Source organism: Musa acuminata, chromosome BXJ2-11 (assembly GCF_036884655.1).
Source record: "Musa acuminata AAA Group cultivar baxijiao chromosome BXJ2-11, Cavendish_Baxijiao_AAA, whole genome shotgun sequence".
Taxonomy (NCBI): Eukaryota; Viridiplantae; Streptophyta; class Magnoliopsida; order Zingiberales; family Musaceae; genus Musa; species Musa acuminata.
In genome coordinates, this window is record NC_088348.1 from 28,230,576 (window position 1) to 28,256,683 (window position 26,108).

Consider the following 26,108-nt stretch of genomic DNA (forward strand, 5'->3'; position numbering starts at 1 on the left):
TATTTTTTAAATTTATCACAAAAGAGTTAGATGAACCTATATATATAATATCATCAACATAGAGGTAAACCATTAGAATATTATATTCACCTTCCTTCTTTAGATAAAGAGTAGGTTCGTTATTGCTCTTCTTAAATCTATTTTGATAAAAATAATAATCAATTTTGTTATACGATGCCCTAGAACTTGTTTAAGCCCATAAAGAGTTTTTCTTAGCTTATACACTGTTTTTTCATATCCTTTAACCAAAAAACATTCAAGTTGAGTAACAAAAACCACTTCGTGTAAATCTCCATTTAAAAACATAGATTCATATCAAATTGATAAACATGCCAACTCAAGTAAGCAGCTAAAGTCAAGAAAGTTCTCACGATTTTGAATCTAGCAACCGAAGAGAAAGTATCATCAAAATCAATACCTTGTTGCTGTGAATATCCTTTTGCTACAAGCCAAGCCTTATGTTTTTAGATACTTCCATCTACATTAAACTTTGTTTTGAACACTCATTTTAATCCAATAGCTTTCTTTTCTTTTGGTAGATCCATTAGCTCCCAAGTTTTATTCTTCTCAATTGACTTGATTTCCTCTTTCATTGCTTTTCTTCATTCCTCTTTTTCAACTGCTTCCTCAAAAGTTGTTGGATCTGAAATAAACAAAGCAAATATTTAGTCATAAATTTCTAGTGATCTGAAATTTCTTAGAGGGGTTTCATATGAGGAATCAGAATTTGAATTGTTATCGGGTGAGGTTAACGATGAACTTGTTGGAGTAAGATCTGTCATTTGATTCTGCGGAGTATCTAATTATGTTGGAATCTGAATTTGTATTCCACCTTTATTGATCTCCCAATTCCAACTTATCCTTTCATCAAACACAACATTTCTGTTAATAATAACTTTACTGATTATATAATCGATATGCTTTTGACCGTAAAGAATATTCAATTAAAATATATTTTTTAGATTTTTCATCAAGTTTATGATAATTTTATGAATTCACCAAAGCATAAGCAACACAGCCAAAAATTATTAGATGACTTACACTTGGTTTTATACCATACCAAACCTCAAAAGGAGTTTGATTTATAACAGTCTTTATTGGTGAAATATTCAACAAATAAACTGCTGTTCCAACTACTTCTGCCCAAAATTGATTTGGAAGATGTTTTCCTTTAAGCAAACTTCTTACCATTTCAACGACAGTCCGATTATTATGTTCAGCTACACCATTATGCTTCGATGTATATGGTGCCGTCAATTCTCTACAAATATCATTTTCTTCACAAAAAGAATTAAATTCATCAGATAAAAATTCACCACCCCTATCTGTCTGAAGTGTCTTTATGTGTCTACCACTTTACCTTTCTACAAGTGCTTTGAACTTTCGAAAATTATCAAATGTTTTAGATTTTAGAAAATATACCCAACTCATGTGGCTATAATCATTAGTAAAAAATAGAAAATATTGACTTCCACCAAATGATTTTGTATTCATAGGTCCATATAAGTCAGCATGAATTAATTAAAGACAATTATATGCTCTCCATGCTTTTCCAATAGGAAATAATTTTTTACTTTGTTTGCCATAAATGCATCCTTCACACATCAAGTGTATTAATCTTGGGCAATTCGAAAATCATTCCTTTTTTACTTAACAACCTTAAACCCTTAATGTTAAGATGTCCATATCTTAAATGACATAAATTAGACTCATTCTTTTGAGTTACGACAAACGCATATTTTTCAATATTTGACACATCAAGTAGAAACATCTTGTTTTACATCATGCAAACATTTACTGTAATCAAACCATATTTTTTATCTTTAATAGTGCATGAACCATCATCAAATATTACTGAATATCCATCATCTATCAATTGTCCAATACTCAACAAGTTATGTGATAAAGTATGAATAAAGAAAATATTATCAAAATATTTTACCTTCCCTTGATTTGTCTTCACATCAATTGTTCCTTTCCCTTCCACTTGGATTTGCTTATTATCTCCAAGTCTAACTTTCAACTTGTGAGTTTCATCAATATCTCTAAATATTTATTTTATGCCTGACATATTATTAGAATATCCACTATCCAGAAACTAAATATCATTTGAGATATCATGAACTTATGAATGAGTCATAAATAACTTACTATTTTCTTCATTTTCCTCCACATAGCTTGTTTGCTTTTCTCTTTTCCAACAATCTGCCTTCATATGACTAAACTTTTTTATAATAGTGATGATATTGAATTTCACTCTTGTAATTTTTTTTATCAGAATTTGATTGCCTTTGTTCATTATGCCCATCAAAGTGTCCCCTTCCTCTTCCTCTTCCATTTTCTCTACCACGAAATCTTCCTCTGCCACATCCTCTTCCTACTGATTTTTTGTTATCTTTTGAAGTAGAAGACTCCCCCTTAACCTGAAATGCTTTCTCTTCGTTTTTTTCAAGTGACCTATTCAACCTTGCTTCATGTGCTTGCAAGGAACCCATTAATTCATCAAATGAAAATATAGATAAATCTTTTGACTCCTCAATTACGGCAATAACATGATCAAATTTTGGAGTTAAACTTCTCAAAACTTTTGCAACAATTATATGATCAGAAAGATGTTCACCATAAGATTTCATTTGACTAACAATTTCAGTCACTCGAGAAAGAAAATCTTACACCGATTTATTGCTTTTTATGAACAAAATTTCAATACTCACAATAGAGGGTTTGAAGTTTTACCGTAATCACCCTTGATGAGCCTTGAAATTTATTTTGAAGTATCAACCAAGCTTGCTTTGAGGTTGTCGCTACTGCAATTCTCGAGAAGATTATCTCATGTATAACTTGTTGAATAAAGAACAATGCATTTGAGTCCTTCTTTCTATTTTCCCTAAGCCTGATTTCATCATCTGGATCCGCATATTCATTTTCTATTAAGTCCCAAAGATCTTCAGACTTGAATATAGTCTACATCTTGATACTCCAAAATTCATAACATTTGTTCGAAAAGATGAGAATAAGGGGTTGAAACATGGAATTATCATTGAAAGCCATAATACTAACTTCAGATTGAAACTAGGCTCTGATACCACAAATGTTGAAATGGAGGAGCAAGTAAAAAATATAATACTACGATACGAGTAAAAAGAATCCTTTCGATTCAAGAAAACTAATGTAGTATTTAAAACAAGATATTCTCAAATGTATTCTCATTTTTATCTTACTTCATGAACTACGGTATATTTATAAGACCTAGTGGTAACTATCTATATCACCGTGTCATCCATGATTAAGGTAGTTATTAAAACTATCCTATAATTTTTAATTATTAGATCATGATAACTACCTAGATAACTACTATGAATCAATTCAAAGTGGACAACAATACGGCCGTGCGTGCTTTCGAGCCTCTTCAAACTACCCTGAATGGCCATGTAACGCCAACAAGCAGCACAAAGTCATCAACTCAAAGCCAGTAGGTAGGTTTAGCTTCATTTCCTGCAAACTGTTGATAGGAGGATGGGCGTGACTCATGCAAGCCAGCCTTTCGTTCCCTTTAATCAATCGACATTGCCTTTTGCTGTATATTTTAGGGATGCAATGATGTGGACGAGTCAAACACCAGCAGATATCTTATTCATTTTGCCAGTGGTTCATCTCTGCGCAGCTCCCTTGTCCAAGACACGAGCTTTGACTGCCGCCATGTTCATGGACAGGAGAACATGCTCTGCTGGCTGCTCCACCCCAGCCTGCCCGTTCTTGCATCATGGACTGCGAGCATAGATCCCCGAGCCCAGCCTTCGGAAGATCCATCTTCCATACATGTAGAATATCAAGGGTGAGATAAATCACGCGATGAATGTCGGATTATTGTTTAGCCAATCTGAGATTTCATTGTTTTTTCCTCGATACTCTTGTTGATGACCAAAGGTGGATTCAACTCAGTATGCATCTTTCACTGATACTCACAAATCATTTGTAGAGATAGCATATCATGCTTCGTCAAGGATTTGAGTCCGCAAGTGAAAGGAGCCTTCTCCCCTTCTATGGTGCCCATGTCCACTAGAACTGCAAGCTTTGCCGAGTCATCAATCGTTCATGTATCATTGGTAGTTTCTTGGAGGCAAGTTGGGCCATCCGTCTCGTGGTGAAGTATCTCCATCGATGACCCTTCTGTTCTTAGGTCAGACGTGAAGCAATGGTGATGTGACACTCTTGCAGATGATACGATTAGAGGGCATATTATGCGCGTTCTTTAGGATCAACGCTAGTTTGCTGCGGCAAACTCTACGACAAGTCGTAGCTCAGTGTTTCCATCGACAGATCACTGCGGAGGACGATGAGGAGGCGCACTGCACATCGTGTTGCCGGTTTGCAGGCAACAGAGAGCTTGAAATACTTCTTGATTACTGCGATCTGGAAACAGAAACAGAAAGCAAAGCCCGAAGGCGTCGTTGGGAACCATGTCGGCCACCCGATTTCTAGGATCCGCTGTCTCCTCGACACAGGAAAAGAGAAGATTTGTGGCTAATAGTAGGTTATGTGCGGAAAACGAACGGTGGCTTCCAGCTGAGAAAAGAGTGTTCCCTGTGCGGCTGAGACAGGGGATCGATCCGGACGGAGTTTTGGCAAGGGAACCGGCCCACCATGCACTCGGGCGTTGCAGTGTCACTCTCCCCACCCCTTCGACGCATCACATCAACGTCAAATCAATGGCCATTAATAAAAGCACCGTTCTCGATGCTGCTTGGAGTGGTGCCGATTGAGGTACTGAGAACGGGTCATATAGTATTCTTCTTGGAGCAGAGAGAGAGAGAGAGAGAGAGGTTCATGTATCAAGGAGAAATTTGACGGAGGGATGATGAACACGCAAAAGGATGGAGAATTGCATATAAAGAGATTAATAATGGATTGGTCACATGAGACAATTCGAAGCAAATTAATCTACTTGATTCTTTTTGTTTATTGTTGATAAGGAAGATCGTAATTTGTTTACATGGGGACTATGATATAGCTTCGGCACCCTACTCTTGTCTGTCCTCCTTAGATCCCACCATGCTACAAGTATGCACAATGTAGGCTGTTGTCTCATTAAGACAAGATAGCTAATATCTGGTCCCTCTGTGAAGGTCAATTTTGGCCTCTTGACATGTTCCACACTGCTAGGGTTAGCTGCAATACTCATAGGGTGAACTGTCCTAAGATCTCCATTTGAAACATGGAGTTGGTAGGCATGCTTGTTGTTGTTGGTGTGAAATCTGCATCAAATCAGAGAGTGAGAGGGGGGTATATATCATGTTAGATTCATAATTGAGCAGTGAATATTAGGTGCATGTTGATGGCTGTATTCACAAGTTGTAGGTGAAGATTGCATGGAAGAATCAGGAACAGCACTCATCATAAAAGAGCATTAGTCTTCATGTTTAATGGTTGCATGTGATATATGATGCCTCCACATGTTGCATCGTCATGATCTCCATGTACACTGTTCGACTCTCCTCCCCTTGCAAAGTGGTCGCTGTCATCTTCAGGACCATCAGTAGGTGAAGTTTTCTTGCAACGATTTATCTTGTCAGCTTAATTATTGCTTCTTTGAACCGAGAGCTAAGCTTCTTCGTTCACCATTCTGCATGCCACAAGACCATCAGCAATCTATTATTAGAGAAACATGCATTTAAGATGGTAGCAATACATTATAACAAAAGCAGTAGAGAATGTAAAGTCCCATAAGAACAGTGTGCATGGGGAATGGTTTAGGTTAACAAGTCTGCTTCTTGGATGCTTGATGTGGAAGGATTAGATGGAGGACTTGCTGATAGGAAATAACTGCAACTGTCAGCTTCTCCAATGTACTGTTCTGGTACAGATTCTTTGACCTCAGACATGTTTCATGATAGTTATCATTGAAGGCTTCAAGGCCATCACAATTGCCAAGTTTACTTTGTACAGGCCGAGAACCTGCAGGACGGATGATGACGGTGGTGATGGTGTTCAGGCAAGAGCAATGCTTTGTGTCCCTAAAGATCTTCCCCAAACGCCTTGCTTATTTATTTATCTGTGATGATCTCTCACCAATTCTGTAGCTGTGAAGCCAACCGGTTCGACCTCACCTGCGACTGATGAGTTCCAGCATGTCAGCAGGACTCTGAGAGAGCTTGGGAAGTGTAGCAGTACTGTCGCATCCATCGAATAAGAAGACTCCCATGACTGTGATGAATACTTTCATGTCGGCAAACACGAATCTACCTTTGCTAATGTTGACTAAATCCTTCAGAGACAGATGCAGAAGAACAACAAAGTTATAGATATGGAGTTCAAAGCGTTCGTTCGTTCTGGTTTGCTTGATGCTGTTTCAGGTGCTTCTCAGCACACCGAAATAAGCCACCAAAGCTTCCATGTCCTGTGGATGAGAAGATGGAGATTCTGCACCACCTTACAGAACTACAGGCTAATATAATGTTGCTGTAGATTAGATAAGAAGTTTGAGTTTGATTAGGATTGAAATATGGTTTTGAGTTGAAGTTTAATTAAAGATTAATTTATAACCTACCGAATAATATGCTGTTATTTAGTTAATAATTTCTCTTTTAAATTATTGGTATTTTAGGTTTTTTTTTCATCCTCTTTCGTTATTATCAGAATAATTATATTTTTTTGAGAGAGTAGTCTCGCGTTATTAAGGATCGAAGAAGTATATCGAATTTGGCTTATAACATCACAAGTTTAAGTTTCTAAGTTGAATTGATGTGCAGTTTGATATATCATTACAATAAATATTCTTGACAGATTAATCTGACTTAAGAGGAAAAATCTTAATACTTTTTGTGTTTTGTTTTTACACTAATGCTCATTGTTTCCATTACAGTAAAATCCCAAATATATAGATATAAGAAAATTTTATGTTCACTCTCTATAGACAAGTGTTATAAATCTTAAATAAATGTGTGGAAAATGTCTGATGAAACAAAGCACAAAATAAAATAAAATAAAATAAAATGGGCACATAGTATTTTTTGTTTCTAATGTGTAGAACTTTGATAAATATAGATGTGATTTCTTGAGTTCCATGTGTACCTTTAATTTCCAATGGAAAAGAAAACTAGTACTAGAGAGGAATGTGATATGGCAAAAGGACTGGTGTTTCCAATGATGTTAAGATTCAATAGAAAAGATGAAGACAAATGTTCAATCCATATTTCTATTGATAGAATTACTATGAATCTCTTCCTTTCACTTCATATATTTGTTTGCACAGTGTTTTCTGTTCAAGCAACAGTTGCTGTCAAGCTGACCCCATTGTAGAGCAAACAAGGATAAGAAGATAAAGAACGCATGAGTGTCATTGGATGTAGTAATCCACAAATTGAAGATACCAAAAGATAAAGATGTGAATTAATCGAAGAGAGAGCATTCATTCTATGGGTGGAAGAATAGTGTTCAGAATTAGGTCATTGATCCCTGAGAACAATCTGTACAAGGATGAAACATCATTCTGTAGATTCCAGCAGAAGATGAATGCAGTATGCATGCATTGGGTTTATGAGTGAGAGCATGTTGTACAGGTCATTTTTACCTCCTTGTGATCCTCATCACCTACTGTTCCAAGGTCATCTCATCATGATAGCTGGTGGAAGTATGAAACTATTAGCAAACAGTCACTAGAAAGAGGGTGTCTCCTTTGGCCATGGCTGATGAAAGAGAGAAGCTAATTCTTGGAGCTAAGATGAAACTCTCTTTAGCTCAAACAAGGAGATGCTCATCACTTGTGATCAAGCAAGCAATGGCTCATGCAAATTATTCTAGCATTTAAAACCAAGGTTTCAAGCCACTGCAAACCTATTTAGGTTTAGAACAAACCCTAATTAATTACCTTGCAAATACATAGCCAACAGAAGAAGATGTACATTATACAGCGCAAGATCTAGCAAAGTGTTTGATATCATGAAGAGATCCACCACACTAACCTTCATAGTAGCACTAGATTCCACCGGGAGAACTGTGTAGCGTTCAGTTGAGCACTGAGAGTGGCATTATGCCGCCAGGATGGGCTTCTGCGGCAGCTGCTGTCAACTGTCTGCCGGAATCCATGGCAGGCATCATCAGGTGCTCATGAAGGTGGTGTGTGTATCCGCCGTCCACCAAATTCAGATCGGCCGCCCGCCGGCCGTAGGCCATGGCAGGAGCAGCAGCTGGCACCATGGGAAGGGGTGACTGCGGGCTGTGGCCCTGCGGTGGTTGAAGAGGCGGCCGCTTCCTCTTCTTCTTCTTCTCGTAGGCGATCCCCCTCGCTTTGGCCTGGCTGTCTCTTACCTCCCTGAGATAAAGGCGGACGGCGCGTGCGGCGAAGGGGTTGGTCTCCGGCTGGCCGCCGTTCTCCTCGAAGGCGGCGCGGAGGCGGCCGACGAGCGCGTCGAGGCTGCCCCAGGCTTGCTTGAGGGGGCACGGGCACGGCGCCGGGGGCTGCGGGTGACCGAAGAAAGGGCATCCTGCGGCGTGCACCTTGGTCTTGCCGAACTGGTCCAGGTAGCGTAGGAATTCCAGCACGTGGGCGCCGCTGCACCGGGAGAGCTCCAGCGGCGGGCGGTGGTTCCGCAGGTACTGCCTGAAGGTGTTCCAGTCCCGCCGCTTCTGCGACTCGTACCGGCTCGGCCTACCCCCGCCGCCGCCTTTTGGAGCGCCTGAATTGCCCGAGCTATCGGAGTTAATTGACGACATGCTTCCGTGGCTGAAACCAGCTTTCTTGATCTTCCAGAAACGATCAGTAACCTGAAGAACACGAGGACATCTCCACCAAGTTCTTCCCTTTCTTGATCTGCTGATCCAAGTCCGTTTCCTCTCTCGGTACTGCAATCTAGCTGGAGAAAGAGGAGGCCAGTGGCTGAGACCAAATAGACGACCAAAGCAGACGATGGAAGTGCAGGTACTTCTCTATTTCAGTGCACTGTTCTAAGAGACGATTAGTTCCTGAGCTGTGTGTGATGATGACGAGAAAGAAAGGACTATCCTGGGACTTACTTGAATTCCATGCCCATCACCCAAAGAGAAGAGAGAAGAAGAAGACACGATCCAGGAGCTCAGATCTGAGAGAACTCGGAGAACCTGAAGCTTTATGCCATGCTGGGCAGAATAGCTGGTTCCGAAGCGAGTAGGCTTCAATTAAGGAGATCAGCTGAAACATGTACCCTAGCCTTGAGATAGAGACACAACCATGTAGAGAGTCTCTCGCAGTCACAGGTAATTTCTTGAAGGTAAAGCTAAGCTCAGAGAGAGGACGAGAGTAAAGTGTGGAAGCTGATGGATGAGAGGGAGAGGAGACAAGAGGTGGGTCCTGAAACGTAGACAACCACCTCGTGGACATGGTGGCCTTGGCACGACGCACCTCACACTGCACACAACGTCAGCTCAGGGGGGAGGGTCTTCTCCCACCTGCACCTCCTCGTTCTCCTCGTCCCCAATCACCTGAACTCCTCTCTCCTCAGCCATGCATCGACGGCAGCAATGCACATTCCATGGATCACTTATACTGCTAAACACGAGTTCAAGAACACGAACATGTCCACCTTTCTCCGATGGCAAGGACCTTAATCGAGCTGCAAGCAGCAACCCTGGCAGTACAGTACAGTGTCACGATGACAAGACCAATCACTTTCCCCTGAAAAGCTCAGCTCCACCCGACACCTCCTGCCAGCCATTGTGCACTTGTACTTCCACAACCAGTTTCTGCTTCACAAACTCGACTCATACAATCATCCACACAAGTAAGCATGCGGATAACTTTTCTTTACCCTTCTCCTTCATGCAATTGTTCCACAGACATTATGATCAGAAACGGACAGAGCCAATGACAGATACTGGGAGGATCAAGCATACAAGGTTTTGGGTGTATATGGAGTGCAGTGGCTGTTCTCATGCAGCTCCATAGCATTTGAACTACTGGTGTACATCGAGGAAACCCACACCTTCAATGGAGCAACACAAACACATTCGTTGGTAATGGAAACACAAGTAAAGAGAAAAGTAGGGCAGGAGATGAGTAATGAAGTCAGCAGATCTATTGGCTGTTTTCTTTTATGTTTGATACAATGCTTTATTTTATTGGGAAGATAAATCTTAGCTTGCTCAGTTCACACAGCAGCAATTCATGATAAGACAACAGTGGATCAGTTCATGCAAATACTTCTTTTTTTAATTATTTTTTATGATTTCGTCATAGATTTTGACTGATAAAAATATGTTATATATAATGAGATTTCGAATCCTTAATTTTTAATAATTTTTTAATAAAATTATTAGATGATATCTATTTGATATTTTGGCTAAAGTTAGACATTTAATGAGCTCAGTTTCCTTATAATACATACATGAAATAATCAAAGGCAGTAAAATGAAGAACACAGTAAAATTTCTGGAATATAATAAAATATAAGCATTGAATATTATTTTTCCCATCTCACACACTCTCTTTAAATCAACCTTACAAATAATTATTTAGAATTTTCCTTCTCATCATCTCACCCTCTCTTAATTGTCCACACACTAATAATTTCTTCTTCCTATTTCTTTACCTTTGGGGGTTCATCAACAACATAGTTTCTGGGAATTCTGATATTTAGAAGTGGAGGCCATCAAGATTGCATCTTTTTCGGCTAGCAGATTTCCGGCATCACCGAATTCTACAGGCGGGATGCATTGCATAACCCGAGCGCTAGGGTTTAAGCTGATGGCGGTGGCGGTGGCCGATGGGAAGGGTGGGGCCTCGGTGGACAAAGGCCCTGGTAACGGGGTTGGAGGCTCGAGCGTTGGCTTTGCAGGTGAGATTCGTCTTCTCTTTCTCCGGTTTTCTTGGGGATTTTTGGTCTTGTGGGTCGGCTTGAATGGGAAAGATTGGTTCTTGATGGTGTCATACTGTTGGATTGGGTTGAGGAGAGGTGGGCTTGTGATTCTCGTGGAGTCTTTGCTTGGGTCGTTTGCGTTAGGCCTGCAGGAGATCACAAAGTGGGCGATAGCTTTTGAGCGGCGGGTCCGTCGTTGGTTCTAATGCCTAGATGATGAACTTGCCACACGTGATTTTTCTTCCCTATGCCGTTCTCCTTTTTCTTTTCTTGGCGGTGTATACGCTATACTCGGCAACGCCGTATTGATTAGAGAATTGGATTTGCTGTCTTTAGCATATGAATCAATTTGATGCATCACTATATGCATTTTTCAGAGACAGTCTCTTTGATGAATTTGAGTTGGGGGGATTACAAGATGACAGTGGTAGCGTTGATCTCCATCGTATTGTGTTCGACGAGGAGGAAGATCAAATTTTCACCCTGGTGAATAGAGTAGAAGTAAGTTTACTCAGTAGGAGAACTCAATCATCATGCTTACTAGTTTATCTTGATTTGGTTGTATTAATTGGTGGAGCCATCTTCATCCTATTGTTCATTATTAAGGCTTGCTCCATGGTATTTGGTAGCTCTGTTCCTTCTGTTTTGGCATTTATTTCAGTTGACTCTTTGATACCAATCTGATTTCCTCTGTGGATCAGTATGTCTTGAGAATGATAGTTCATGCGCTCATATTTTTTACATTTGATGTGTACATTACAAGTATACTATCGATTGTCTTTATCATGTCAAGTATAAAAAGACAAAGCTAATAAATTTATATCATGGAAAGAAAATCCATAGTATAAATTGGAAGACTAACATACAAATTAATTAGATTTGTCTTTTTTCTTAGAATTTTATTATTTTAAAAATGGTATTATCTTGTGAATTTTTTAATTATTATAAAAACTGTATTATCTAGGTGAAATTATAAAGATAAATATGAATATATTTTTCATACCCATCTGTGGCTTGTATATTTAAGTTTCAAATGTCCATGTTTTCATTTTACAACAAGTGATTTTGTTAATTATTCTTTTTTACCTATTAGTCACACAAGGATACAGTCCAACCAAGGAGCACAGGAGTAATTGGCAAGAGATGTTCTTTTCCTAGGGCAAGTGAGTTGTGCTATTTCATTTATTAACTTTCTAATTTGTATTATCAAGCTCTACTAAGTGAATAAAATGTCAATGAAGCATGCTTTTAGCCGATACTGGTGTATATTTTCTTCTCTTTTATGCATTTTAGGTAATTGTATTTATTTCTTGTAGATTTTACTGCAAAGTGGTACCTTTTTTGTTATACAAATTGAGTAGAGAGTAATACTTTATCATGGTTCTAGTTTTGATTTTTTTTTTTCCAACTTGTCTTGGATATGATTGAGGTTTTACATTCCATGTGCCAAGGTTTAAGATCTGGTTCTGGTACACACACCGGATGGTATGCCTCAATTAAGTAATAAGAAAATAGAGAAAATATTTGATATGTTGGTATGGTAACTCATAGTACACCAGTGTATTAGTATGGATCTGGATTAATATATACAGTTGGTTTATTGTGCACACCGTATTCTATGTATATCATCACCCTTGCAATGATAAATTTACAACAGTGGTGCATATTTGCTGTCTGTAGAGGGCTTTAGCTTGGAAAAGGGCTTCAGCTAGTCCATGTTCTTGAATCTCGAGAGGTTCCTGGAAATATCTGCTTAAGATGGTGGGAGCATCATCTAAATGACATGAACAAGTGATCTTTCCTATCTTATCAAATGTTTGCTTTTGATACTCTGCCTTCTGCATCAAGCTAATCCTTGACTACTCTCTGTAGGATATCCTTAGCATGGTAATTCTTTGATTAGGATTGATTTTCTATGTCCGTAGATTCTTCTAACAATCTGGTCATATAGACCTCTTTGACTGAGACATTGCCTTTTAGGGTTCATCCACTGCAGACTGGGCACAGAACCCAGAGTTTTTGAACCAGCAAGATCAGCATATAGATGCTGAAAATGTCCAAGATGGTAAAAGGTGCTGGTCACATCCTCATCCTTATTCCCTCCACCTGGTGCACCATCACTGTTTTCCCCAAATCACTGACACTATAGTGGCAGACTAAAGAGCTTGGGTACATTTTGCAGCAATGCTCTACTCACAGCAATAACCCTTTAGATGATTACTATCACCAAACTTGCTTAGCAAAGAGATCAGCTTGATTAAATCTAAAGCACCATGTCACAACTCGAAGATGATGGGCTAACTGGGCCATCAGGCCTATCAACTTCGTTTGGCCTAAATCACTGGTTAAAATACTTAAGTTGAGATTGATAGTAATACACTTATCATACCCTTATAAATTAATTTTAGTCTTGTCCATTTCCGATGTGGGACAAATCGAGATGTTATAATTTTTCTCACTCAAGGGCTTGATGTCCTTGTAAGACCCAGCATAGTCCAGATCAAATCTTAGCATGGTATATGGTGGCTTCACGTCACGACGAGTCCTTTGACTCATGGTGAGCCTCCTTATCATACCCAAATACAAAGTTAGCTCTGATACCAAAAAAAGATGTCACATCCTGAAATTTTTTTTATATTTATTTAATACATATTTTTATTTAATTTACTAACAAAAATAATATTATCCTACTTGGTATGTTGAATAATCATTTCCTAAATTTCATTAGCAAAAAAAAATGAAAAAATTATACCTAATTTAGGGATTTGATTAAAAAAATTATACATAATTCATTAGCTCCATTTCTGCCCAAATGTCACTAAGGATCTATCACAGTCCAAGGATGAACAACCTGCACATCTGCAGGTGGTTGCTCTTGGGAGACCTTCCTTCTCCTCCATTCATAGTCCACAGCCTCTTCTTGAAGTTGAATCACAATGATCATCAGTGGGTAACATCCTTGACTAGAAATCTTATTTGAAGACTCTAGAGCAAGTGCCTATGGTGGCTGCTAGAATCACCATCAAGCATGGCCATTGCCTTGTACTTGATGTAGATTACATCGATCGCCTGCTGCAATTTAGCCAGCCACAGGATGGTGGCTCCCATCTGAGTTGGAAGAGGGAAGTCTTCCTACAAGAGCTTGCCACATTGCTTTAGCTAGTTGATCTACTTGGCCCAAGTAACTCTAGCCACTCTGCGCCAGCCACAGTGATCATGTTTCTTCGTGTAGTCTCTCTTCCAAGGGGCCGGAAACTTCTTTCCTGCTACCTTCAGCTTCTCATGCCTGGCAGTGAGCTCACCTGTGTCGTCTGCATGGCTTTTTTCAGCCACCTGAGATTTCTATTTGGTGTGCTGCCATTGGATTCTAGTGCAGCTGAAAGTACAATTAATCTTGTAAAGCGTATTTCTTCATGAATACATAGCATAGATCTCAATGCTCTCAGTGCTTGCTTAGCTGCTGTTGTTTATTCTTCAGAACAGCCACCTCTTCGTCCGCTTGGAAGTTCTGCTGGTGATGGTGCTTCCGTCGTCGTAAAATCTGTTCTTGATAGGGCAACAGAGCTTCTAACTGACCATGATACTGCTATAAGTTGCAGCATACCCAGCCGCAACGTGTGGCAAGCATCAAGAAGTACTGTCTTAGTACATATGACAGTATAATGCAGTCCTTGACATTGCAGGCTCCAAATGCTGCTGTAATTGGGTCAAAAGTCACCCAAGCTATAATTAGGGATATGCTTGTGGGCTTGTTAGGTTCAGGTGATCCTCATAATAATGAACATCAGCGTAAGCTGTTACTTGATTTTGTTCGGAGAACAATGATTGCTACTGGGTACAATTGTCCTTAGGGATGCAATGAACCAGTAACTCTTCAATGAGTTTCAGGTCGGAGTATTGACTATTCACATGTATGATGAAAAGTAACTTAGCTTTTCGTGATCCTCCTTTAACATTCCACTGCCAACGTCACACATACATGCTGCTTCCTCAGCAAGACAAGCTGTTGGCAGGTGGAAAGCAGTAAAAACTTGATAGAGTTTGAACAGATAAACTTGTCATGTTCTCCTTTTTATTAGCCCAACTACCAGTCTTCTTTTCATATACTGGCTCTTGAACATTGTTGGATTCGAATGGAAGTATTCTTCCAAGGGAGCTTATTTGGGTGCTCCATATTTGTAACTCCAGATGGATAGGGATAGGAACTGTACAGATTCTGTTGCTTTAAGCGTTTCTTTTCTGCTCTCTTTTGAGGATCTGTAGCTTTCTCTGTTTTTAGTTCTTGTCTTGTTTGTTGGTTGCCGTAGGGAGTTTGCTTTAGCTACTTTGATCAGGCCTTCAGCAACAACTGCTTCTTTTGAGGTGCGGCTTTTAGGAGTTGAAATCCTTTTTGGATTTGATCCATAAATTGTTGCAAATTTTCTTTTATGCTTGATGCTTGAGGAGTCTTTTTCTTTTGTTCTCTTGTGAATTCTGAGTCATTCTCAAAATGGTCTTTATTTACAGAGAAACTTCTATTCTGAATGGCTATAACTTGAGAAGTTGCACAAACTTTTGGTCTGAAAGGGGCTTTACCTTGAAAATATGATGACAGGTATGCAATTGCTTTCATGATTGGTAGGATTACACTGTCCTTTATCGTTCCAGATGGTTGTCTTCTGCATCCAAAAGTTGTTAAAGCTAAGCTGACTAGTTCAGCATGAAAAGCACTTGGCATCTAAAACAACTCAGACCAAAGGAGGGGCCATGATACCTCTCTCTCTCTCTCTCTCTCTCAAGCTTTGAGTTTACCATCAAATGGAACAGGCCTAAAGTTGGCAACCACCAACTTTCCTTTTCCTACTTTTCCCAACTTTTCATTCACACAAACATTACTTACACTTTGTCTATGTTTTATATATGGCTGATGCCTCACCTGTATGTTGACTGTTGGTTTGCAGAGAGATTTTGCCCACCTACCTGCAGGTCGACATGTGAGCTAAAGTTTTCTGTTAATTACGGTACGCTTGAGAACATATTTGAAATGTGCATTCAGCATTCAATGCACATGTCAAATATGAATTGATATTTAGTAATTTTTTTTTGAAAATCATATCTAGCTTAGATACTGTATTAGAAATACTCAAATGTTGATGTTATCTCATAATAGTATTTGCAGGATGTTAATATATATATATTTTTAATTTTAAAAATATTTTATGATTTTATCTAAATTTTAAAATTACCAAAATTATTTAGTAATAAACAAACATAATTTATTTTTTATTTATTATATATTTGGGCCATATGAAATTTTTATAAGATTTTCATTTACTTATTAATTTTTAAAGGATAAATTTATCATAAAATATTCAATGGACTTTTGAAATATAATTTTATCAAACAACACTTACATCAATGCATATTTAAAAAAAATATATATAATTTTTATCTATTATTTATCAAACACACAAAATATTTTATAACCACATATTCATTCAAATCCCTTTAACTAATACTAGTCTCTTAGTCTTCCATTGTGTTGTCTCATGGTTTTCATGCAGATTTCACTACCACCAGTGCCTCCTTACCTGTATGTTGACATGTCAGCTAAAATCTACTTGAGCATTTCCTTGTGTTGACTCTTGGTCTGCAGAGAGATTTTGCCAGCTTACCTGCATGTTGATATTTGAGCCAAAATCTACTTGAGCATTTCTCTCTGTTAACTAGTTTCTGCAGGGTGTTGACTCTTTGTTCGGTTCGCAGGAGGGATTCATAATGCCATGTTACCTGCACGTTGACATATGAGCCATTATTTTCTGACACATCAGTCCCTCCAATGCGTTGACTCAATCTTACAGCATGTTGACTTGGTGTTATCCAAAATCTATTTAAGCCTTCCTTTCTGACAGATTCTCGGATCACGGTTCGCAGTCTGAAACCATTGCATCGGTAGCTGCAACGCCTGAGGTACTGACATCTTAATCTATTGAGTCGGTTTATAAGATTATTTTATCGGATCTAATAAAAATAAATGTTAAAGAATTATGACTCATTAGAAACTAAAAGAAAGTGAAACGGTTGCATCTCCAATCAACTAACGCTATATGCGACATTAATTACTTGGTTTTTTATTGGTTTTATCAATTAGTTAAAGACAATTGCTTTTACCATTATTGAGTATTAATGTTAATTGTAGTCTTAATGTGATTATGTTCAAGGTTCGCTGTATCGTATCGTACCGAGTGGTACGCCCTGATGTATCGAATATTTTTTTATTTTTTTCAACAATGCTACAGTATAGTACTGTAATACTATAGCAGTACTATAGTCTAGTACTGTAGCACTGTAGCGGTACCGTCTGTGTACCGGTAATTTGTCGGACCGGTACATACCGTCCGGTACGATACGCTTCGATACGGTAGATCTTGATTATGTTAATAATAGATAAAATAGGAGTTGACTATAAAGGTATGTATGTCGAAGTTTTTGAATTTTTTGTTGTGTATATATATATATCTTAAATATAAAATACAAAATAATTAAAAAAAATTTGGAGGGATATTAAATGTAAATACAAATGTACATTTGTTACATAAAGATGAATGCATGTTATCCAATCAAATTGAAATTGGCAAAAGGATTCCTGCATTTGAAAGCGAGTGCAGCTGTCACGGGAAGAACATGGGAATGCGAGAAAAGAAGCGGCAGATATCCCCCCATTTCTCTGCTACGCTTCCTCTCCTCCCTCTCTCTAATTTCAACGCTTCCGAGGTCCAGCCTGACTCGTCTCACTCTCTTTCTCTCTCTCTCTCTCTCTCTCTCTCTCTCTCATGCCTTCGTTCTTCATGGGTCTCTCCTACATCTCCCTCTTTCTCTCTCTCTCTCATGCCTACGTTCTTCGGGGGTCACTCCTACGTCTCCCTCTCATGTGACTCGCGTCACCTGGTACCCTTCGCTGCTGGTTTTGTGTCGTTTCGGTTGGGATTTGTGGCTTTATGCTGTTCCTTTTCGTCGCGGGGTGTTGCCTTGCGGCTTATTTTGCCTTCCTTATACGGTTTATTTCTTTTGCTGGGTCTTCTGGGGAATTCATTCTGGTTATGTTGCTTGCATAGGGATGTTAAAGGTCGCAATTTGATTCCTCTTTTTGGTCTCGTATACATTTGTGGCTGGTGGTTCTTGATTGAGATTTGGGTTTTGTGTGGCATAGGGATGTTAAAAGTCGCAATTTGATTACTCTCTTTGGTCTCGTATACATTTGTTGGTGGCGAAGGAATGTTAAATGTCTCACTCACTTTTGTGGCTATTGGTTTTCGATCGACATTTGAATTTTGCCTTCTCAAGATATATCCTTCTTCCTAGTCTTGCCTATCTGTCTGTAGGATCGCATCACTCTTCTCCTTGGTGCTGTTGAAATGTCGCGCGTCTTTGTTCTGTTTTGATGGAAGCTTCATTTTTGTTCTTGTTTTCTTTGACATTTCAGTTTCCTAATTACTTTTCTTTCTCTTGTGTATAGCTAAGATGGGTTCTTTCTTGTTTTCATCAAACTTCTTTTGAGACGAACCCTCTCCGAGCTCTTTCTTTTAAGTTGACAATTTAGCATTTTTCTCATGTTATCCTCTTTCTAAATCCTAGTGTAACTGAGAGATTGGTTTCCTTTATGGTAATAGCTTTGAGTTGAACGGCAGACTAGCATGCAGAAATTGTTTCTTTTTTTTCCTTTCTTTTAATATATCGAACCTCAGGCTTACAATTATGAGAAAAAAATAAATTTTCATTCCCTCCCAAGCTGAAACTTGATTTGCCATTGACTTTGCTACAGCTCTTTCTTTCTCTCGTTGGCAACTGTAAATTTGCTTCTTAGGAGAGACAGGGTCCTTATCACCCTAAATTTTAGCAACCTTTTCAGTGTCACATTTGCCTACCAATTAATTGGAAACAGGTACTGATAGTCTTTTCCTTCTTCATTTTGTTTTATCGGTTACTCAATATAAATTATTTGTGGTTTTGCTTAGATTATTGATGTAACTATCATTGGTTTATTTTGTGCCACTGAAATTTACTGAAATCTTATAAATTTTAATCTATGAAATGCTCCCAAATATTCCTTCCTTTAGATCATTCTTTTAATTCCATCAATTTTCTTTTCCAATCTGTAGTCTCTCTAAAGATCTAATTGATTTGGTTTTGCAGTGATGGACTATTCAGATTCAAGACACAAACCTCATATTATTGGGAAAGTTTTTATTGCAGTTTTTCTGATAGTCCTGTGCATACTGATAACGAAGAAATCCCCAGATCCTAGTGGCGCCAGTTTGGTAGGTTACTACTCTTCAACAAATTTCACGAGTCTAAGTTTCTAAAATTAGTGATCTTTTTGGATTTGGGGGAAAAGCTATAACTCAATTATAGTCCATGGCAATCTGGAGGATTGGATATCTTAAGATACTATTAATGTCAATATCATATATGCATCGATAATTCATTAGTTTTGGATGAATAGTTTACTTTTATCTATCTTCACATTTTTTATATCATAGTATAGTAATTGTGTAGAAAAGTCATTTACAAAAATATTCAACATAATCAAATACTGGTAATATCTAATAAACTTGGACTTTTGCCTTACTTTGATTCTGAGTATCTCTTTAATTTCTGTACATTAAATGTGTTCTGAATAATTGATATTAGCTTACATTATATAATGATCCTTAGTTATATGTAATAAAACAATGACAACAGGCTATAAATTATATGTACTTTTAGTATAAAATTAGAAGTGTGATTTGGTAGATATGTAATTACTAGTTACCTTGTCCATGCCATGTCGTTAATGCTTCTATTAAATTAGCCATGTTTTCTTGTCCATATCATGTTGCGTTTGTGGCCTGTCCATATTAATGCTTCATAGATTGGAGTAGTACATGCAAATAGAAATATTAGCCTTGCTCTAGAAACCATACTTCCTTTTACAAGTATCAGATTTTGATTATTGACTACTATTCTAAAGAAACACAGACACAAAACATTCTTTTATATTTTCCCGAGGTAATGATATTGTTCTATCGTTCACCAGCTCATCACTAATGTCCCTATGAAAAGGTTCAGACATGGGACTCACTTTGAAATTCTTAGTTTAAATCTGATTTTAACTGTTTGATTCTTCTCTTTAAATTGCCTATAATTTCTTTAATTTATTCTTTTCCCACAGTTATCTCTTCATGTGCCTGGGGCAACTCATGTCTTAGTAACAGGCGGTGCTGGCTATATTGGCTCACATGCTGTACTTCGACTATTAAAGGACTCATATAGAGTGACCGTAGTGGTAAATCAATTTTACCTAGGAAACATAATGGAACAATGTTTAGATCTCTGCATGAAGGGGTTCAAGTATGTTCTAGTAATAGCTACTCTTTCTGTCATGGTATTTTGTAGGATAACCTTTCAAGGGGAAATATTGGAGCTATTAAAATTCTCCAGGCACTCTTTCCTGAGCCTGGGAGACTTCAATTTATTTATGCTGATTTAGGCAATGCAAGAGCTGTATCCTGACCATCTGAATTTTCAGCAAGTTACAATTTATTTCTCTATAGATCTTTGCATAAGATGGGTTTTTAAGTTCCTTCTTTGACATGATATATTAGGTTAACAAGATATTTGCAGAAAATACATTTGATGCTGTTATGCACTTCGCAGCTGTTGCCTATGTGGGAGAAAGCATGCTTGAACCTCTTAGGTATTCTATTGAATTTTTTTTGCAATAATCTCATATAGGCAGAAAAAGGTATTGTGAATTCTGTCATCTTTGTATTGTAGAGTGGGTTTTATTAACTTTATTATTGTAGTAAATTCATTGTTGTATTTCTCTATCACCTGCAGTTGGCTTTCGTGTATATATATATACACACACATACATATATTGCAAGATAAGACTCATTAAGTGCCATATCTTCTGTATCTATTAGATCAATATGCAACTTATGGATTTATAAATCTTTGCTCTTTTGATACTTTGAATGTCCTTGAGACTTTTCTTAATCTCTTGTTTTCTTGTAATTGTCTGATTTATGAGATTTCCTTAATTTTGTTCTGTTTCAATATTTGACTATGATTGGTCCATCATTAACCTTACAGCTTCAAAGATATAGAAATTATGTAATGATAATGAAAATGCACATGGATAATTTCATTTCCATGGATCGACATTTTGTGTACCTAACCTGCATGGACTGTCATTTCACATACCAAACTGTATTGATCATTGGTTGGACCGATACATATTGGTCGTTACTGGTATACCAACACATGGCACACACCGATATGTATTGGTGTTTCGAATATGAAGAAGAAAGAGAAGAGGAAGGGGTGATGGAGGGGGAAAGAGGAAGAAGAAAGAGTAGAAACGAAGAGGAAGAAGCATACCCGTCGGCAACACACGATGGGCGGCAGGCAGCGACGAGCACCTGCACAAGGTGAAATGGGAAGGCCTCATGTTTGGAGCGAAGTAGGCTCACGAATGAAAGCCCTTGAGCATTTGGACTGGAACACCCAAGACAAGGGTGGTCCGCATTTTGGTTCACACCCGGACTAGTGCATACCACCCGTTTTATACTGGTCCTAGTGAAACGTCAAACATTCGATAATTCCATTTTATTCTTCATATCTATGTATTTACATGTCTTTATGTCTGAGATACCAGTGATCCACCCATTCCACATAGTATGTCCACTTATGATCTGTTGCATAGTTAGGAGCTATGAATCTGAGATCTTTTGCAGATGGTTAAGGATCTTTCTAGTGTTATAGTTTACAATCACAAAAGTTTTTATATAGTGCCATTTCAGATATGAAATGGTCCCATGTCACATCGAGGTTCAATCAATAAAAGTTTGAGAGCTGCTGTGTTGTTAGAATTCATGATTGCAGTGGTATAATATCATTATTTGGATGCTTGTTTTTATCTTGTCACTCTAGTTTTTAAATGGAACCAGAGTTTCATATTCAGGTTTGATTGGGGCCATTTGGCTTGTTTCTTATGGAAGTACTCCTTTTCATGCGGTGATCATGCATTAGTAATGTCTGTAAAATTCTTGATGTTTCATTGTTTTTTTTTTTTTTTCAGATTGCTTTATATTCATGTGGCATTTGGAACTATTTTCGTTTTCTCCTTAGTAGTGTCACTCTAGTGATGTTTCAGTCATTTGTTGTTATCACCATCTATTCTTGACTTGTGTCACTTTTTCTTTGAGATTGTTATGACTGACCCAATATGCAAACTTGTAAAACTGGTAAAACTTTAATATCTTGGTTATATAGTTTTTTATTTAATTTTTTGCTTTCTTCTGTAACAGGTATTACCACAATATAACAGCAAACACTTTGGTAGTTCTTGAGGCTATGGCAGCTCATGGCGTTAAAACTCTTATCTACTCAAGTACATGTGCTACATATGGAGAACCAGAAAAAATGGCCATTACAGAAGAAACTCCTCAGGTTAGCAGAGCATACAGTTTTATTGTTCCATTTCATAATAGCATCACTAGATGAAGAATTCATAATTAGATAAGTAGTGACAAAGTGTACATTCTCAGATTTTTGTTTCCATTGTTCTTTACAATAAAAGAAATAATATTAAAACAAGAGAGAGAGAGAGAGAGAGAGAGAGAGAGAGAGAGAGAGAACCCCCTATTTCTCACCAACCACGGTCTCTCCAACCATGGTCTCTCTAAATTATCTTCACCATTATTCCATTGTAGTTTGATTAATCCACATGAACTGCTTGGCCTATGTTCTCATCATGTTCAGTCTTACCAATTCTGGTAACTCCTTATTCATGACCATCATCATACATTCCTTAAGCCATTATTGCTCATTGAGCCACTAATGTTCTATTGATATCTTATACCAACTGCAACTCTATGGGTAACTTGTTTATTTATTTCTATTGTTCATGCATTATCTGTGTATAATTGTCTATAGTTGATTTACTTCATTTTACAGAAAACTGTATGCACCCTATCAAACTTTGTTATTGGTAGCTTTTCCATCGCAAATGTGATATAGTGGATCATGATTGGTCATCCATTGCAGCCCAATTCTTTAATCGCTCATATCCATCATATGTAACAGTTCTTTCGACATATTCCATAAAGTTCTTTCCCTTTTCGAAATAAATTCTTGGCTTTGCCTCCCCCTTTCTAAATGCTCTTTTCTAAGCAATATTTGTTATTTACATTTAGAAGGTAGCACTTGTTACATATGATCAACAAATTTGTGGTCGATCACATAGATCTTTTATTACCATTAAGATCCATAAAATGTCATATCCATAGTTAAGAGTATTTAGTTTTTATGTATACTTCTATTGAAGTCTATTTAGATATCCCTCTACCTCCTCTCGAACCACTAATAATAATTATTTTTATTTTTTTTAACTATATATATATATATATCTCCTTAGAGCATGTCTCATAAATAATTCTTTCTTATTTTATCATCTATTGAAGCTACATTTCATCTCAGCAATATATATATATATATATATATTGTTGTGCCCTGTCACCATGCTCCTTCAATAAGATTGATAACTGCAGGTTCCTATCAATCCTTACGGAAAGGCCAAGAAAATGGCAGAGGACATCATTCTGGATTTCTCAAAGAACTCAGATATGGCTGTTATGATTCTGAGGTCTGTTGCTAACGCTAACAATTTAAACCACTAAATCCGACAGTAATGAGATTGATGCCTTTTCCTTCAGATATTTTAATGTCATTGGGTCAGATCCAGAAGGAAGGTTAGGTGAAGCTCCCAGGCCTGAACTACGAGAGCATGGTCGCATATCTGGTGCATGCTTTGATGCAGCATTAGGCATCATACCTGGGCTGAAGGTATATTCTAATTCGGAAATGTCATATGTTAGATGGTAAATCTCCATTGCAAATAGAGGTAAATTCATCTTTTTTTTGTCATCCATAGGTTAAGGGAACAGACTATCCAACAAGAGATGGAACTTGCGTAAGAGACTACATTGATGTCACGGATCTTGTCGATGCTCATGTCAAAGCCCTTGATAAGGCAAAGCCTAGAAGAGTTGGCATCTACAATGTTGGTACCGGGAAAGGTAATTCTACTTCTCATGCAGGGACAGTGTCCATGCTGCATCTCAGTGTCTTCTGAACCTGTCTGTGTTATCTCAGGTATAACAGTGAAAGAGTTTGTCGAGACCTGCAAGAAAGCAACAGGCGCAGACATTAAGGTTGAGTACCTCAGCCGCAGACCAGGGGACTATGCCGAGGTTTACAGTGACCCTTCGAAGATCAACCGTGAGCTCAATTGGACGGCACATTACACTGATCTTGAAAAGAGCCTTTCGATTGCATGGAGATGGCAGAAATCACATCGGAATGGTTATGGGTCACCCTGACCAATCCTCCCAAGATGTGGACTTAAAAGAGTGGAAGGCCTTAACACTGCTGTTGCTTAGTTCAATTCAGACACACTAGAGTTGTCACTTGAAGACATTTAACTGTAGGAGCAGGGTGCTGTTATGTTTTCTTTTCTTTTTTCGGTGTGATGGAATGCTGAAAGTTTCTAAGAGCTCAGATTTTCTTTGGATCAATGTGGTTTTATAGTATTAGTGTTATATGTAAAGGATTTTTTCATGGGATCTCATCTCTGAGGAATTGATAGGCTGAATGGAAAGTATAAATTGATTGTCTTGAGCTGTATTATGTAATCGATCTCATCTGCCACTGAGACAGAATGCCTCACTGTTCGAAGGCCTCATCAGCCATAAAACTCACAGGAACCTGAAGACCTGGATGCCAATTGCTTTGCTACCGAGATGCATGACAGAGCACTGCCGTCAAAGTTGCAAAGAAGGAAGAACAGCTGTGACTACCGTAGCAAAGATGACGATAGGAGGCCAAGCAACTTGTATACAACTACTACTACTACTGTCAACAACAAGAGCAAGATGTAGGAGGCCAAGCAACTTGTATACAACTACTACTATTGTCGGCAACAAGAGCAAGATGAAAGAAGCGTATGTGAAGAAGACGCGAACAGCAATCAGAGCTCTACTCAAAATGAGCAACGCGACGAAGTTAACCACAGGGCAATCATCGACAGCACACAATCTAATGATTGTTAAGTGTGTTCGTCCAATGATTGTTCTATTCGATTTGTTCATACCATATCCAGGACATAAGAGGCTTGTAATCGTAGCTCATATGCGATCACTGTGTGTGACGGCAAAACTATCTAAAAATGAAGTCTCCAACCTGCAACTTATAGTTGATTCATAGAACACAGTTGCTACATGAAACGTTAAGACATTGGAGATGGTAAACATGATTGTAGCGAGGCAATGTTGGATTCTATGAAACAAGACGATTATAGATGAATTTAATGAAAGAAATGATGTAGAACATCAAGACGATTGAGGACACCACACTGGCTAAGCTAAAGAACATGCAGATCTTGAGCACGACTAGTAATGATTCAGAAGAAGAAGAAGAAATGGTGAGAAAATAGAATGATGAAATTGCATCTGCTCCCACAAGCCCATAATAATAAATAACACATTTAGTACATTCATATTTTAATAAGTTTGAGGATAACAAATGCAAATTAATATGATACTCAATTGGTAGGTAAAATCTTTCATAAATAATGAAATAAGAGAGCCAGACTTAATGGATGAAATTGCAATTGGCAATAACAAACTTGTGGAGACATCATGAGCAACAAAGTCGTAAGTAAGAATTTTTGAACAAAATAAAAATTGTCAACAAAAAACATCACAAATTTGATAGCAATTGGGATTTGAATACCACAAGACAACATCTTCTTCTTCTTCTCAAGAAGAAAAAATATATATAAATATATATTCATTCACCAGAAGACAATATGTTCTTCTCAAGAAGACAATATATTCATTCACCAGAAGGCAATGTGTTAAACCTGATGTTGAGGTCTCCCACATGTATGTCAGGCATGCTTGGAGACATTGAGCAGAATCTTAAAACATATGCTACAAAAACAACATAGCTTTTCTCCCAAGATAAATATGATGTCATTCCTTCGGATTGAGAAAGATGCATGATATCACTCTACAGAAACTAAATCAACCAATTCTTGGGCTAAGAAACCGAGTCCTACAAGAATGCACTTAAAAGAAGACTTCCACCACTTCAAGTGCAATAAATCAAATACCCAATGTATAATGCCTAAATCATGCACATGTTTCTAGTAAAGAAATATTTTATCACAAAACCAAGCATTTAAGTCGAGATTAA

The 26,108-nt window shown here is 37.9% G+C and overlaps 2 protein-coding genes and 1 pseudogene across 9 annotated transcripts; 2 read left to right on the forward strand and 1 right to left on the reverse strand.

Annotated features, from left to right (window-relative positions):
* Positions 1–7,782: 7,782 nt before the first annotated feature.
* Positions 7,783–9,180, reverse strand: LOC135626633 (protein G1-like1). 2 transcript variants are annotated; one of them, XM_065132076.1, is made up of 2 exons: positions 9,013–9,180; positions 7,783–8,852 (listed from the first exon to the last, which is right to left on the reverse strand). In XM_065132076.1, exon 2 carries the CDS (start codon positions 8,710–8,712, stop codon positions 8,005–8,007), a length of 708 nt encoding a protein of 235 aa, XP_064988148.1. In that variant the 5' UTR covers positions 8,713–8,852; positions 9,013–9,180; the 3' UTR covers positions 7,783–8,004. The 2 variants fall into 2 exon arrangements, with proteins under 2 accessions (XP_064988148.1, XP_064988149.1); XM_065132077.1 differs by having other exon boundaries at positions 7,783–8,938.
* Positions 9,181–10,605: 1,425 nt separating this feature from the next.
* Positions 10,606–24,544, forward strand: LOC103971792 (probable UDP-arabinose 4-epimerase 3). Of its 7 annotated transcripts, XM_065132071.1 has the most exons (17): positions 10,610–10,808; positions 11,207–11,330; positions 11,923–11,992; positions 15,137–15,191; positions 15,336–15,423; positions 15,770–15,829; positions 16,575–16,778; positions 18,631–18,750; positions 19,002–19,126; positions 20,020–20,133; positions 20,244–20,351; positions 20,453–20,544; positions 22,160–22,301; positions 23,402–23,496; positions 23,567–23,696; positions 23,785–23,929; positions 24,006–24,544. In XM_065132071.1, the coding sequence occupies exons 9-17, from the start codon at positions 19,004–19,006 to the stop codon at positions 24,230–24,232; spliced, it is 1,176 nt and encodes a 391-aa protein (XP_064988143.1). In that variant the 5' UTR covers positions 10,610–10,808; positions 11,207–11,330; positions 11,923–11,992; positions 15,137–15,191; positions 15,336–15,423; positions 15,770–15,829; positions 16,575–16,778; positions 18,631–18,750; positions 19,002–19,003; the 3' UTR covers positions 24,233–24,544. The 7 variants fall into 7 exon arrangements, with proteins under 7 accessions (XP_064988147.1, XP_064988143.1, XP_064988145.1 ...); XM_065132075.1 differs by lacking the exon at positions 18,631–18,750 and having other exon boundaries at positions 10,606–10,808; XM_065132073.1 differs by lacking the exon at positions 15,137–15,191.
* Positions 13,515–15,129, forward strand: LOC135626632 (protein PAT1 homolog; annotated as a pseudogene).
* Positions 24,545–26,108: the final 1,564 nt, after the last annotated feature.